Source organism: Chaetodon auriga, chromosome 13, assembly GCF_051107435.1.
Source record: "Chaetodon auriga isolate fChaAug3 chromosome 13, fChaAug3.hap1, whole genome shotgun sequence".
Classification (NCBI taxonomy): domain Eukaryota; kingdom Metazoa; phylum Chordata; class Actinopteri; order Chaetodontiformes; family Chaetodontidae; genus Chaetodon; species Chaetodon auriga.
In genome coordinates, this window is record NC_135086.1 from 1055632 (window position 1) to 1070624 (window position 14993).

The 14993-nt window shown below is 45.6% G+C and overlaps 3 protein-coding genes across 3 annotated transcripts in view; all 3 read left to right on the forward strand.

The window, feature by feature from the left end:
• Window positions 1-256: 256 nt before the first annotated feature.
• LOC143330784 (olfactory receptor 11A1-like) lies at window positions 257-1183 on the forward strand. The gene has a single exon (XM_076747544.1). The coding sequence runs from the start codon at window positions 257-259 to the stop codon at window positions 1181-1183; it is 927 nt and encodes a 308-aa protein (XP_076603659.1).
• Window positions 1184-7751: 6568 nt separating this feature from the next.
• Window positions 7752-8705, forward strand: LOC143330785 (olfactory receptor 51L1-like). Its single transcript, XM_076747545.1, has one exon. It carries the CDS (start codon window positions 7752-7754, stop codon window positions 8703-8705), a length of 954 nt encoding a protein of 317 aa, XP_076603660.1.
• Window positions 8706-14141: 5436 nt separating this feature from the next.
• The window catches only part of LOC143330786 (olfactory receptor 5M5-like), a 954-nt gene continuing 102 nt past the window's right edge, over window positions 14142-14993 (forward strand). The window contains exon 1 of the mRNA XM_076747546.1: window positions 14142-14993. This exon is cut by the window's right edge and continues 102 nt beyond it. Within this exon, the coding sequence (XP_076603661.1) occupies window positions 14142-14993 (852 nt within the window).

The following is a 14993-nucleotide window of genomic DNA, read 5'->3' on the forward strand; positions in this document are numbered from 1 at the left end:
TAGATCTCCTGAAACACTGAGACTTCTTCCAACCACTGAGGAACCCTGACTACAAGTTCTTACTTCCAGAGTTTGATGAGTTGTTTACATGTTAGTAGTTCTTGGTAACAACGTTAATGAGGTCCATGGAGGATGGATCAATCTGATAAAAACTCTTTATGAATTATGGACATGAACACACACTATGTGTGTTTTAAGGTAACTGTAATGAAAAGACTCTGAAAAAACCAGGTGACATAGTTTTGTTGCAACTTTAATGGATGATGAAGTAAATGTAACATATGTGACTCTTGGTGGGCATGTGGAAGTGGACAAATACAGATATGTTTATTTTGTCATTTTGTTCACAGTATATATTCTAATAATCTGCAGTAATTCTACGATTGTGTATCTGATCTGGACTCACCAAAACCTCCATGAGCCCATGTACATTTTCATTGCAGCTCTGTTGATCAACTCTGTTCTTTTCAGCACGACCATCTACCCAAAGCTGCTGATCGACTTTTTATCAGAGAAACAGATCATATCTTATTCAGCCTGTCTCTTTCAGTTTCATGTGTTTTACTCTTTAGGTGGTTCAGAGTTCTTACTGTTGGCAGCCATGTCTTATGACAGGTATGTGTCCATATGTAAACCTCTGCAATATGCAGCTATCATGAAGAAAACAACAGTCAGTATTTTCTTGGTCTTGGCTTGGATTCTGCCTGCTGCTCAGGTTGCAGTGCCGGCTGGACTGAGTGCCAATAAAAAACTCTGTAGCTTTTCTTTGAAAGGAATGTTTTGTAATAATACAGTTTATAAACTTCAATGTGCGGTCTCAAGGGAACAAATTATACATGATTTGATCATTTTGCTAAATGTTGCACTTCTCCCTGTGCTCTTCATCCTGTTCACGTACACCAGGATTCTTATCATTTCCTATCGCAGTAGTAGAGAAGTCAGGAGAAAAGCTGCACAGACCTGTTTACCACATCTGATAGTTTTAATCAACTTCTCCTGTTTGTGTGCATATGACGTCATTACAGTCCAGCTTGAATCAGATTTTCCAAAGACTGTTCGTTTATTAATGACTTTACAAATAATAATGTATCACCCTCTCTTTAATCCCATCATTTACGGACTGAAAATGAAAGAAATTTCTAAACACCTCAGGAGGTTGTTCTGCCCAGCCAAAATCAGCTGATGTACAAACACTAAAAACAAATGTGAAGATGTTTCTTCTGTATAAAGGCAGATATTTTATAGTTTGAATTATTCTTTCTATGAAAATGCACAATAAGCAATATTGTCAACTTCAACAACATAATGATTGATGTTTTAAAGTCCAACAGATTTGTTATTCTATCTAGTGATCAAGTTTCCTTTTAATTTCATTTTCAAAGACACATCTGTAATTCATGTAAACTATTCACAATTAAGTTTATATGCAGATATACCTAAAACTGGTCACAGAGACCTTTAATTAATCAGAGCACGACAGAACCTGAGTCATGCTATTCATGTTGATTGGATTATGGATTGAGTTTACAATGATCAAAAATTGAAGATGAACAAGTGTTGAAAATATACATGTCCATTAATATAAATGTATATTATAAAATGCTCTGCTGCTCTGAGTTAATCTTACCAGCCCTGAAAACACGAGCTCATGTATGCAGATTGCTCTTCTCATTCATTATGTTTTCATTTTGAAACTCAGGTATCTGTTGAACAGGAGGTGAATGTACGTTTGTGCAATCTGAACCAGAACAAAAATAAAATAAACCACAGTTATTGCTTTGACATAATTGTTTTTGTTTGTTTGTTTTTCCATGTATGTCACTGGGTCGTCTGCAGCTGCAGCACAAAAAGACCCACAGACACTTTGTCATGCAAACCACTGACGGGCAGGAAAGCCAGGACCCTGCAGGAAGCAGACGAGAGTCCGACACCTTGAGGAAGGTTCATTTAATAATTCATTGATCTTGAATCAATTTCCATAATCTGATGTTCGACTTTTAATAAATCTTTTTAAGACAAAGACAGATCTGCAGTATTTATACACTGCCTGGCCAAAAAAAAGTCGCCGCCTGGATTTAACAGATGAAGTGATGCATCCATCATGCCTAGTATCTACTGTACAAGCCTGTGGGGTCAGCTGACTACCTGAATATACTGAACGACCAGGTTATTCCATCAATGGATTTTTTTCTTCCCTGATGGCACAGGCATATTCCGAGATGACACTGCCAGGATTCATGGGGCTCAGATTGTGAAAGAGTGGTTCAGGGAGCATGAGACATTATTTTCATACATGGATTGGCCACCACAGAGTCCAGACCTTAACCCCATTGAGAATCTTTGAGATGTGCTGGAGAAGGCTTTGGCAGTGGTCCAACTCTCCCATCATCAATACAAGATCTTGGTGCAAAATTAAAGCAACACTGGATGGAAATAAATCTTGTGACATTACAGAAGCTTATCGAAACAATGCCACAGCGCATGCGTGCCGTGATCAAAGCTAGAGGAAGTCCAACGAAATATTAGAGTGTGACCTTTTTTTTTGGTAGCAACGTTTTAACTTCTTCAGCCAAAGAGGCTCAACTCTTGGATTTATGTCAAACCTGATTTAATAATACTACAGTATAACTTGGTGATAATCCCACGTGCCCAGAAAATAACCAGATAAAATGTCAGAGCCAATTAAAAATATACTCAAAGCCAGTGAAGCCAAGCTGAATGTAAATTGCTTCTTCTTTGTCTATGTGACTGCAGCTCTTGGCCTCACTGCTTTTTTTCAAAGACCTGTGATTTGAGCTTTTCCAAGTGTTGATGTGTCAAATGGCTTCTCGTGTTTGATGATGTTTTTGCATTTGTCTGTTTCTTTTTTGCCACTGTCAGCTCTTGAAGTAGGAAAACCAAAATGATGCCACATATCAGCTCTAAAAATAAACCACTAACAAGAGGACTTGACAAACCCTAGTAACCTCTGCACAGCTTGTGGACAGTTAGTTTGGGCCGCTCGATGACAGCACTGACCTTGACAGAGTCCATCTGGAAGCTGCCTGCAGAGATGATAAGGACTGGGATGGAGGTGGTCGGGGCACAGAACTCACACTTTTCAGCCTTGATGAACTGCTGGTTCTCCAGGAGCCAGAGCAACACCTGGAACATATCCTGGACACTTTCTTATTGCTCTTGGAGAGGATCAGAATGTCCAAATAAACAAAGACAAACTGGTTTAAGGGGGATCCACGTGATGAGCTTGGCAGTCCCTTGGAGAAACTCACAGGCAGAAGAAATGAGGATAGATGATACCACCTGCCAATAGAATCTGGATGTATTCATCAGTGCAGTTGTGTGGTGGCCAGAAGGTGCTGCAGTGTGTTACTATACTGACAAGGAGCCGACCATGGCACTGGCTTCAACAGGCTTCTGCATTCATTCTGTCACCAAATCCAGGTTTTGGCCAATGCAATTCCACAAAACACTTGGCACTTGAGGAAACGGTTCAGGATTGGTGGGGTAGGTTTAAGAGGGAATTTCCAGGTTGCAGGTTCTGTTCCGTCTGGCCAACTGATGAGCTTTTTTTTAAAATGAATAGTTTGACAGGAAGTGGTCAACTGGCTGGCACCACCACTACTAACCACAATGTTGTGCTTTGCATTGTTATTATTTTGTTATGTTTTTTCTGTGAATGTCTTGTGTGTGAGTTTCTTTCCAGTTCTGCAGTGGAGGTGTGGCCTGGCTGTTCAGAGGGCAGATGGCACACCTGATGTTCATCCACTGATTCGCTCCCTATTTAAGCGGCGTGGCGGAGATGTCTCGCTGCTAGATTGTTCTAGCTTCATGCTAGACTTTCCAGCCATTCCTTGTCTCTTGCATTCATAGTACTCTAGTCTTGTTCCTTGTCACCTGTAAGCATATTTTGTTTTCTGTTTAGCTTGTTATCCATAGTATGTTTTCCTAGTTTTGTTTTGTTTGCGATATTGTGCGTTAGTTCTTACCTGCTTGCCACGGTGTAGTTGATTCGAGGAGATTGCGTTCGTTGTTTGTTCCCATTTTTACTATTATATCGTTTTTTTCCATCCATCCATCCATTTCCACCCGCTTTATCCGGGACCGGGTCACGGGGGCAGCAGTCTAAGCAGGGACGCCCAAACTTCCCTCTCCCTGGACACTTCCTCCAGCTCATCTGGGGGGACCCCGAGGCATTCCCAGGCCAGCCGAGCAGTCAGCGTGTCCTGGGTCTTCCTCGGGGCCTCCTCCCAGTGGGGCATGCCTGGAACACCTCCCTAGGGAGGCGTCCAGGGGGCATCCGGTAGAGATGCCCGAGCCACCACAGCTGACTCCTCTCGATGTGGAGGAGCAGCGGCTCTACTCTGAGCTCCTCCCGGGTGACAGAGCTCCTCACCCTATCTCTAAGGGAGCACCCCGCCACCCTGCGGAGGAAACTCACTTCAGCCGCTTGTATCCGGGACCTCGTTCTTTCGGTCATGACCCAAAGTTCATGACCATAGGTGAGGGTAGGAACGTAGATTGACCGGTAAATCGAGAGCTTCGCCTTTCGGCTCAGCTCCTTCTTCACCACGACGGACCGATACAGTGACCGCATTACTGCTGCCGCTGCACCGATCCGCCTGTCAATCTCACGCTCCATTCTTCCCTCACTCGTGAACAAGATCCCAAGATACTTAAACTCCTCCACTTGAGGCAGGATCTCTCCTCCGACCCGGAGGGAGCAAGCCACCTTTTTCCGGTCGAGAACCATGGCCTCGGACTTGGAGGTGCTGACTCTCATCCCAGCTGCTTCACACTCGGCTGCGAACCGTCCCAGTGCACGCTGAAGGTCCTGGCTCGATGGAGCCAACAAGACAACATCATCCGCAAAAAGCAGAGACGAAATCTGCCGGCTCCCGAACCGAACCCCCTCCGGTCCCTGGCTGCGCCTAGAAATTCTGTCCATAAAAATAATGAACAGAACCGGTGACAAAGGGCAGCCCTGGCGGCGTCCAACATGCACCGGGAACAGGTCCGACTTACTGCCGGCAATGCGGACCAAGCTCCTGCGCCGGTTGTACAGGGACTGCACAGCCCTCAGCAGAGGGCCTCCAACCCCATACTCCCGGAGCATCTCCCACAGAATGACGCGAGGGACATGGTCGAATGCCTTCTCCAAGTCCACAAAGCACACGTGGACTGGTTGGGCAAACTCCCATGAACCCTCAAGCACCCTGTGGAGGGTATAGAGCTGGTCCAGTGTTCCACGGCCAGGACGAAAACCGCATTGTTCCTCCTGAATCCGAGGTTCGACTATCGGCCGGATTCTCCTCTCCAGTACCCTGGAATAGACTTTCCCAGGGAGGCTGAGGAGTGTGATCCACCTTTACATCGGCTCCGCTCTGGGGCATGTTTGTATTGTGGAGACACTTCTTATCATGTAGCCAAGTGCCCTATTCAGCCAAAAGAGTCTGGCAGTGACAGTGGGCATACTGTCAGGTCAAACCAGTTCCATTGTGCCCATGCTTCCTCGTTTAGAGCTGCAAGTCACTTTAACCTCCGTCAGTGGTGCTTGGTCACTACAGGTCTTGGGAGACTCAGGAGGAGGAGTTCGCACTTCAGGCAGACATTCTCCTTATTCCTCTGTCTGAAGAATTCATTGTAAACGCACTAGACGGTAAGCTACTCACCTAAATTACCCACCAAACAGCACCTTTTCATCTGGTTGTTTCGGGTAATCATCATGAGACCCTGTGGTTTAAGATCCTGTCATCCCCTTCAGCTGGATAGTTTTAGGTCATCCCTGGCTCAGGACCCATAATCCTCACATTGATTTGTCTTCCGGAAAGATTCAGGGCTGGAGTGCGTTTTGTCTTGCTACTTGTGTCCACTCTGCTGTTCCTCCCATGGCTGGAGCAGGGATTCCGGAGGCGGCCACCCCCATGGATCTCTCTTCGGCTCCCAGGGTCTAGCATGACTTAGCTGAGGCCTTTAGTAAGGATATGGCCCTATCCTTGCCTCCCCACAGACCTTATGTTCCATAGACCTCTTGTCAGGGGCTCAGCTACCCTCCAGCCGCATGTACAATCTGTCGAGACCTGAGCGGGAGGATATGGAGACGTACATACGTGAGTCTTTGGCTGCAGGGATCATTCGGCCCTCTTCCTCTTCACTTGGGGCAGGGTTTTTCTTTGTTGAGAGAAAAGATAAAACGCTGCATCCCTGTATTGATTTCTGTGGGTTAAACAACGTAACCATCAAGAATAAGTAGCCCTTGCCACTTCGTTCAGCCACATTCAAGCCCCTCCAGGGGGCGACGGTCATCTCTAAGCTAGGTTTGAGAAATATCTGCCATCTGGTGCGTATCCGCAAGGGGGATGAATGGAAGACAGCCTTTAATACACCGTTGGGGCATTTTTCTAGTCGAGCCTTTTGGACTGACGAACGCCCCTGCCGTCTTCCAGTCCCTTGTGAATGATGTGTTAAGGGATTTTCTTGACCATTTTGTGTTTGTTTATTTAGACAACGTTTTAATTTATTCGTGCAACTTGAGTGAACACATCCAACACGTTCGCCTTGTACTCCAAAGGTTACTGGAGAACAGACTATTTATCGAGGCTGAGAAGAGTGCCTTCCGCCAGTCATCTGTTTGGTTTTTGGGGTACATTATTGAAAGCGGGCTGATCAAAACAGATCCACTGAAGGTGCAGGTGAGTGGCCCACTCCTAACAACCACAAACAGCTTCAGCAGTTCTTGGGGTTTAAACGGCTCCCTTCATTTCTGTGCTTTGTGTCTGCCCCTTGGGTCCTACTTAAATTTATATTGATTAGTAAATCACAACACAGAAAGCCAACACCAGCACGTCTGCTGCGCTGTTGATTAATGTGCACTGTCCTTCTTAGAATAAGTACATAAGGGGGGAAACATCCCTGCTTTGACAGCTGTCTGATAAGACCTTGGCACTGGACACATGATCCAGTTCCTCTTCTTAACTTTCATAGTTAAGCACATTGACAAACTCGTCTGCATTTTCTGCATTGGCACCCGCTCAATGTGACGAGTGGGACACGAGCAAAAGTTTAAAAAGCATCATTGTCAGGTATGTAGTGCCTTACAAATATTTGCTATGAATATTAGGAGTGCGAGACAGGTCTGAGGCCAGACTTGTTAGATCAGTTCAAATTAAACTCTTTTTAAGGCAATAAGTCAACAAGTGTGGTGTGAAGCTCGATGGGATTCCTTTTGGCATCTACATTTCATAATTTACATTAATAAGACAAGTTCAAGGGATTTTTTCAGCTACTCTTGCAGCTTTTGTTCTTCCCTGATGGACTCCAGGTAAAAGTGAAGAAGACACATACACTTCAGAACATGAATGAAGTCAGCTGCGAGTGGCTTTAACTCCCTCTGGACTCGTATCCAAACAGCAGAAGAAGATAAAGTTTGCAGATCTGCTTCAGAACACAAACAGGACGAAGTCTACCTGCTGCGCTGCTGATGCACACAGAGGGTTATCATCAGCAGGACTAATACTAATCCAGTTTTATTGTGTCACCTGTTATTCATTTGATGCTTTGCCTTTAGCTCTGGATGGATGCATTTGTGCACACGTTTTTCTGTGAATGCAGATGGTGAGAAAGGGATGCTTTGATTGTACTGTTGTTCAGACTTCTTGTTCTTGTTTCTTGTTCTCCTCCTTCTTCTCCTTTCTTTGACTCTATCCTCCATCACTCCTGGTCTTTATAGTCATCTCTCTTTCTGCTGCTCTGACATGAGGAGCAACAACAGCCTGAATCCGGTTTACTTTCAGTTCACCCTGTTCACAGATAACGGGCCTCTCAGATATCTGTTCTTCAGTCTGTGTCTGTTGATCTACATGATTATCGTCTGTGCTAACGTTGTCATTATTCTGACGGTCTGCCTGGAAAAGTCTCTGCATCAGCCCATGTACATGTTCATCTCCTTTCTGTCGGTGAACTCTCTGCTCGGCTCAGCCGGCTTCTTCCCCAGGTTTCTGTTGGACATTCTGTCTGACGCTCATCTGATCTCACGGCCATCTTGTTTCGCTCAGATATATGTTATCTACACCTATGTGTCATGTGAGATGACTATTCTGGGCATCATGGCCTATGATAGATTTGTTGCTGTTTGCCAGCCTCTGCACTATCACAGTAAAATGACCTTCCGAATGGTGGTGAATCTCATGCTTCTTGCTTGGCTCTGGCCTGCCTTTGCTGTCGGCTTCTGCCTCTATCTTACGCTTCGATTGAGGCTGTGTGGAAACAAGCTGCACAGGCTTTTCTGTTCAAACTGGCCCGTGGTTCATCTCTCCTGTGTGGACACGACTGTGAACAGCTCAGCAGGTCTGGTTGTGGCTGTAACGACCGTCTTCATCCCGTTGTTCTTTGTCCTGTACACCTATCTACGGATTCTGCTTGTTTGCAGGAGAAGCTCGTCTGAATTCAGAGGAAAGGCGTTTCAGACCTGCCTGCCTCACATTGTGACTTTTGTGACCTATTCCTTCACTCTCTTCTGTGAGCTTTCACTGACTCGGTTTGAGGCCGATAAACTGAATCCAATCATCACGGTAGTTTTATCTTTAGAGTACGTCATCATTCCCCCCATCAATAACCCTCTAGTTTATGGCCTGAGTCTGCCCCAGATCAGAGGAGCCATTTTCAGATTTCTGAAGATACATAAAATGAGACCTGCTCCCAACAATTAAAACGCAAACAGCAAAGTTTTAAGCAACACCCTTCTGTAACATGTTCAGTGTCCATGTCCTTAGATGATGCTTGTTATCATGTTCATGTCATGACACCAGAAAATGTATGAATAGATGTCATTTTAAAAAGATGTTGTTGTGTTAAAGGTGGTTAAACTCACACTCGGGGTTTGAACAAATGTTAGTATGTTCTTCTGTTGTCTGTCTCTGATTGTCACACATGTAAAATCAGACCTGCTCTGTGAGCATCAGTAACAGCTTCATGACCAAACTTTAATGTCACGGCCGAGAACAGATCACATTTGATCAGATTTAGAGGGAACTTGGATGTTAGATGTCTCTTTGTTGTATTTTCACTTTTTAACTTTACATGTTACTCTGTTAATTCTGGGTTGTCAATCAGATTGTAATGATGTCGAATATTCAATAAACAGATGGAAAGTGTGCAGCCTGTTTGTGGTGCAGAGGCTCTCCTTCAGCACAGAAACATTCTCATGCTAACACGCTGGTGTGCACGCAGGTATGATGTTTACTGTCAGTCAGCCACATGTCCAGACTTCATTTGACTGTTGTGCAGGAAACTCAGTGAAACACTGCAGGCAAGCACAAGCAGATGAAGAAATATCCCCTGCCATCTTCCAGTCCCTTGTGACTGATCCGTTAAGAGCTTTTCTTGACCATTTTGTGTTTGTTGATTTAGATGACATTTTAATTTATTCACGCAACTTGGATGAACACATCCAACGCGTTCACCTTGTACTCCAAAGGTTACTGGAGAACAGACTATTTTTGAGGCAGAGAAGTGTGCCTTCCAGCAGTCATCTGTTTGGTTTTTGGGGTACATTATTGAAAGTGGGCAGATCAAAGCAGATCCCCTGAAGGTGCAGGCGAGTGGCCCACCCCTAACAAACGCAAACAGCTTCAGCAGTTCTTGGGGTTTAAACGGCTCACTTGTGAGTACTTCCAGTCTTTGCCTGGTTGCAATCTCTGTCTTTTGCCGGTGGTTTTTCCCTTGCCTCACCTGTGCTTTGTCTGTTTGCAGTGCCTATCAGCCACGTTCAGCCATTGCCCAGCCTCAGCCTCCCACGTGGGGAAATTGTTTGTTCCACTCGTCAAGTGCGCCTTTTGTTTTTCTCTCCACTCGTTCAGTGTGTTTTGTGTTTTTGTTCCCACTCCTCATGAGTGTGCTTTTGGTTGAATTAGAGTAGCTTCTAAATATAGGCCAAGCCTAACAGAATAATCCGGCCAGTATGGACTCAACAGACCCGGTGAGAAGAGCTTTTTTGCCAGTCAGGGGGTGCTCCTCGGTAAGCATGAGCAGCTTCTCCAGGCCTTGTGCGAGACCAGTCAGCACATGGCGACTCAGGTCACAGAGCTCACGAGGCACATGTCCAACCTGACAGGTACACTACATCACTGTCTGCAGCTGCAGTTAATCACTACTGAATCCCAGCAGGTTCCCGAGGTTCACATTAGTGACCCGGTGCCTTTTGACAGTAATCGTGATAGATGCCGAGGTTTTTACTACAATGCGGTGTAGTATTTAGACAGCGTCCCCACTCGTTCTTGTCTGATCAGGCCAAGGTTCATTTCATGCTTGGGTTGTTGCGGGGAAAGGCGCTGATGTGGGCTGAGGCATTCAGCTCGAATGTAAGCAGTTGAAAGACGAGCTGGCCTTCCAGGATGAACCGACCGACCTGTAGACGTTAATCAACCTCACCATAAAGATCGACAACCGTCTCCGGGAGAGACGGATGGAAAGATCTGCCCACCATCCCTACCCCGGTCCCCTTCACTCCAGTTGTTCCACACTGCCCAAGGTCGCTAGTGGAGAGGGGCAGTCACTCACGCCTGCCAGCCGGCCTGCAGAGGTCGAGCCCATGCAACTGGGGAGAACTCTCTTGACAACCGCAGAATGCCTGTGCAGGATCCAGGCCAGTGAGTGCATTTACTGTGGACAGTTAGGTCACTTCCTGCCTAAATGTCCGTTGCGGCCAAAAGACACGGCTAGTCAGTGAGCATGGGGGTACTGACGAGCCCTATTTCCCAAGACTACCCCTCACCCAAACCGAGCAAATTCCAAGTGCAGGCTTCTCTTAATGTGGGAGGGGAAGTGCTGTCATTATTTGCCCTAGTAGATTCAGGAGCGGAGGATAACCTGCTGGACGAGCAAATGGCGAGACAGGCAGGTTGCAGACTGGAGCAGCTGGAGAAGACTATCAAGGCATATGCGCTTAACTGCAAGCCTGTGTCTGTTATGAGTTGGTTATTGAGGTGTTTTTGTTTTGTTGCTTTGTGCTCATTTTTCCTTTTTTTTTCTCCTGTGTTGGCAGTGGAGGTGTGGCCTGGCAGTGCTGCAGGCAGACAGCGCACCTGAGGCTCATCCCGCTGATTTACACCTGCACTTAAGCAGCGTGGCGGCTTCGCCTTGCTGCCCGATTGTCTATGGTTCTTGCCTGACTTTCCAGCCATACTTGTCCTCCTAGCGTCCTTGGATCTCTTGCTCTTGTAGATTTTTGTTTGCTTCTTAGCATTTGTAGCTTTTGGTTTTCTCGCATTGTTCCCTTAGTGGTTCCTACCTTAGTTAGTTTATCCTTAGAGTTTGTCTGTTTTCCTACCCGCTCGCCACGGTGTAGTCGATAGTTTAGTTTAGGGCTGAATTTGTGTTTGTTTTATATTTCGGGATTGTTTTGGTTGTATTTGTAGTTTTTTTGTTGGATTGCAATAAACCGTCTGTGTGTCAACGGCTCCTTTTGTTCACGTGCTGTTTGTTTTAGCCTTTTTTGGGTCCGATCCAAAACTCTTAGACTACTAGTCATGACAGTGTCCACGAGAACAGTGAGCAGGTGGACTCAGGAGGCTAGTGAGTCACTGCAGGACTGCTTTGAGACAACCGACTGGAATGTGTTGTGTAAGCCACATGGGGAGGACATCAACAGCCTGACTGAATGTATCACAGAGTACATCAAATTAGTGCATTTAATACCATCCAGCCGCTGCTCCTGGGTGAGAAGCTGCGAGTGATGGGAGTCGACGAGCCCACAATCTCTTGGATTACTGACTACCTGACAGACAGACTGCAATTTGTCCAACTGGGCAACGTTCTGTCTGAGACTGTGGAAAGTAGCACAGGAGCTCCACAGGGGACTGTTCTGTCTCCTTTTCTCTTCACCTTGTACACCTCAGACAACTCTTCATCGTGCCACCTACAGAAGTTTTCGGACGACTCAGTGGTGGTGGGTGAATAAAGGATGGACGAGAGGAGGAATACAGAGCAGTGGTGGACGACTTTGTGGAATGGTCTGGTAGAAATCGCCTGCTGCTTAACGTGGCCAAGGCCGAGGAAATGGTGATTGATTTCAGAAGGAACAGGACGACCACACAACCCCTGTGCATTCTGGGGGAGGATGTCACAGTGGTTGAGGATTACAAAGACCTCGGAGTGCAGCTGGACAACAGGCTGAGCTGGAAAACTAACATCAACGCTGTTTCCAAGAAGGGGATGAGCAGACTCTGTTTTCTGAGGAGGCTCAGATCGTTCAACGTGTGCAGCCAGATGTTGGAGATCTTCAACCAGTCTGTTGGTGTCAGCTCACTCTTCTTTGCTGCAGTGTGCTGGAGGAGCAGCATCGGAGCCGCGACACCAACACACCGAACAAACTGATGAGGAAGGCCGGCTCCGTTAACGACTGCAAACTGGACACTTTAGAGGAGGTGGTGGAGAGGAGGACACTGGACAGACCCCGAACATCCTCTTCACCACCTCGTGGACAGACAGCGGAGCTCCTTCTCCAACAGACTGCTCCAGCTCCGCTGTCACAAGGAGCGCTTCAGGAAATCGTTCCTGCCACGAGCGTCACACTGAACAACAGCAGCTTAAAGAGTTCATCCACCAACCTCACAAACCAATACTTTACATTTTATCTGCACTATTGCAATATTGCACAACATTTATTTATTTTACATTTACATTTAGTTTTATCTTGTATTCACTGCTGCTTTTTCTGTATATATTTTTGTCACTTTTTGTTTACTTTTTTAAACTCATGTATATTTTCTATGGTTGTCTGTTTTTTGTTCATTGCTACTGCAACAAAACAATTTCCCCGATTGGGATCAATAAAGAAGCAGTCTAAAGTCTAAAGTCCAAGTGTTCTCTGTTTCTCTTTTCCCCCAGTGTTATGTGTCTGTCTGTCTGTTCCCCTGAGATCCTTATCTCTTCCATGAGTTATCCAGAACCGATCCCAGTGAGTACTTCCAGTCTTTGACTAGTTGCGATCTCTGTTTATTGCCGGTAGTTTTTCCCTTGCCTCACCTGTGTTTTGTTTGGTCGCAGTGCCTAAAAATACACACCTCAACACTCGTTAGTTACTCCGTTAGCGACACTTTCGGGTTTCAAAAGTCTCACGGGAGCTACGGACTCTGACGTGATTTATTGATAAGCTGTTCTTAAAGTTACGGTGTTACCTTGACAAAAGGAAACAGCTATTACAGTACTAATTCCACAAGCAAATCATATTACACATTGAGAACAGCTCAAAAACCCCTCTGACCCTTGTTCACCAGGCTACACATAAGGGGAAACATCCCTGCTTTGACAGCTGTCTGATAAGACCTTGGCACTGGACACATGATCCAGTTCCTCTTCTTAACTTTCATAGTTAAGCACATTGACAAACTCGTCTGCATTTTCTGCATTGGCACCCGCTCAATGTGACGAGTGGGACACGAGCAAAAGTTTAAAAAGCATCATTGTCAGGTATGTAGTGCCTTACAAATATTTGCTATGAATATTAGGAGTGCGAGACAGGTCTGAGGCCAGACTTGTTAGATCAGTTCAAATTAAACTCTTTTTAAGGCAATAAGTCAACAAGTGTGGTGTGAAGCTCGATGGGATTCCTTTTGGCATCTACATTTCATAATTTACATTAATAAGACAAGTTCAAGGGATTTTTTTCAGCTACTCTTGCAGCTTTTGTTCTTCCCTGATGGACTCCAGGTAAAAGTGAAGAAGACACATACACTTCAGAACATGAATGAAGTCAGCTGCGAGTGGCTTTAACTCCCTCTGGACTCGTATCCAAACAGCAGAAGAAGATAAAGTTTGCAGATCTGCTTCAGAACACAAACAGGACGAAGTCTACCTGCTGCGCTGCTGATGCACACAGAGGGTTATCATCAGCAGGACTAATACTAATCCAGTTTTATTGTGTCACCTGTTATTCATTTGATGCTTTGCCTTTAGCTCTGGATGGATGCATTTGTGCACACGTTTTTCTGTGAATGCAGATGGTGAGAAAGGGATGCTTTGATTGTACTGTTGTTCAGACTGAAGTTCCATCTTAACTCAGTCTGACCTTTGAAATGTTTCTTGTTAAAGACAGTTTTTCTTCTCCTCCTTCTCCTTTCTTTGACTTTATCCTCCATCACTCTGACATGAGGAGCAACAACAGCCTGAATCCGGTTTACTTTCAGTTCACCCTGTTCACAGATAATGGGCCTCTCAGATATCTGTTCTTCAGTCTGTGTCTGTTGATCTACATGATTATCGTCTGTGCTAACGTTGTCATTATTCTGACGGTCTGCCTGGAAAAGTCTCTGCATCAGCCCATGTACATGTTCATCTCCTTTCTGTCGGTGAACTCTCTGCTCGGCTCAGCCGGCTTCTTCCCCAGGTTTCTGTTGGACATTCTGTCTGACGCTCATCTGATCTCACGGCCATCTTGTTTCGCTCAGATATATGTTATCTACACCTATGTGTCATGTGAGATGACTATTCTGGGCATCATGGCCTATGATAGATTTGTTGCTGTTTGCCAGCCTCTGCACTATCACAGTAAAATGACCTTCCGAATGGTGGTGAATCTCATGCTTCTTGCTTGGCTCTGGCCTGCCTTTGCTGTCGGCTTCTGCCTCTATCTTACGCTTCGATTGAGGCTGTGTGGAAACAAGCTGCACAGGCTTTTCTGTTCGAACTTGCCCGTGGTTCGTCTGTCCTGTGTGGACACGACTGTGAACAGCTCAGCGTGTCTGGTTATCGCAGTGACGAGCGTCTTCATCCCGTTGTTCTTTGTCCTGTACACCTATCTACGGATTCTGCTTGTTTGCAGGAGAAGCTCGTCTGAATTCAGAGGAAAGGCGTTTCAGACCTGCCTGCCTCACATTGTGACTTTTGTGACCTATTCCTTCACTCTCTTCTGTGAGCTTTCACTGACTCGGTTTGAGGCCGATAAACTGAATCCAATCATCACGGTAGTTTTATCTTTAGAGTACGTCATCATTCCCCCC

Coding starts and splice junctions, on each gene's coding strand:
- LOC143330784 (XM_076747544.1), top strand. CDS start 257: ATGGATGATGAAGTAAATGTAACATATGTGACTCTTGGTGGGCATGTG.
- LOC143330785 (XM_076747545.1), top strand. CDS start 7,752: ATGAGGAGCAACAACAGCCTGAATCCGGTTTACTTTCAGTTCACCCTG.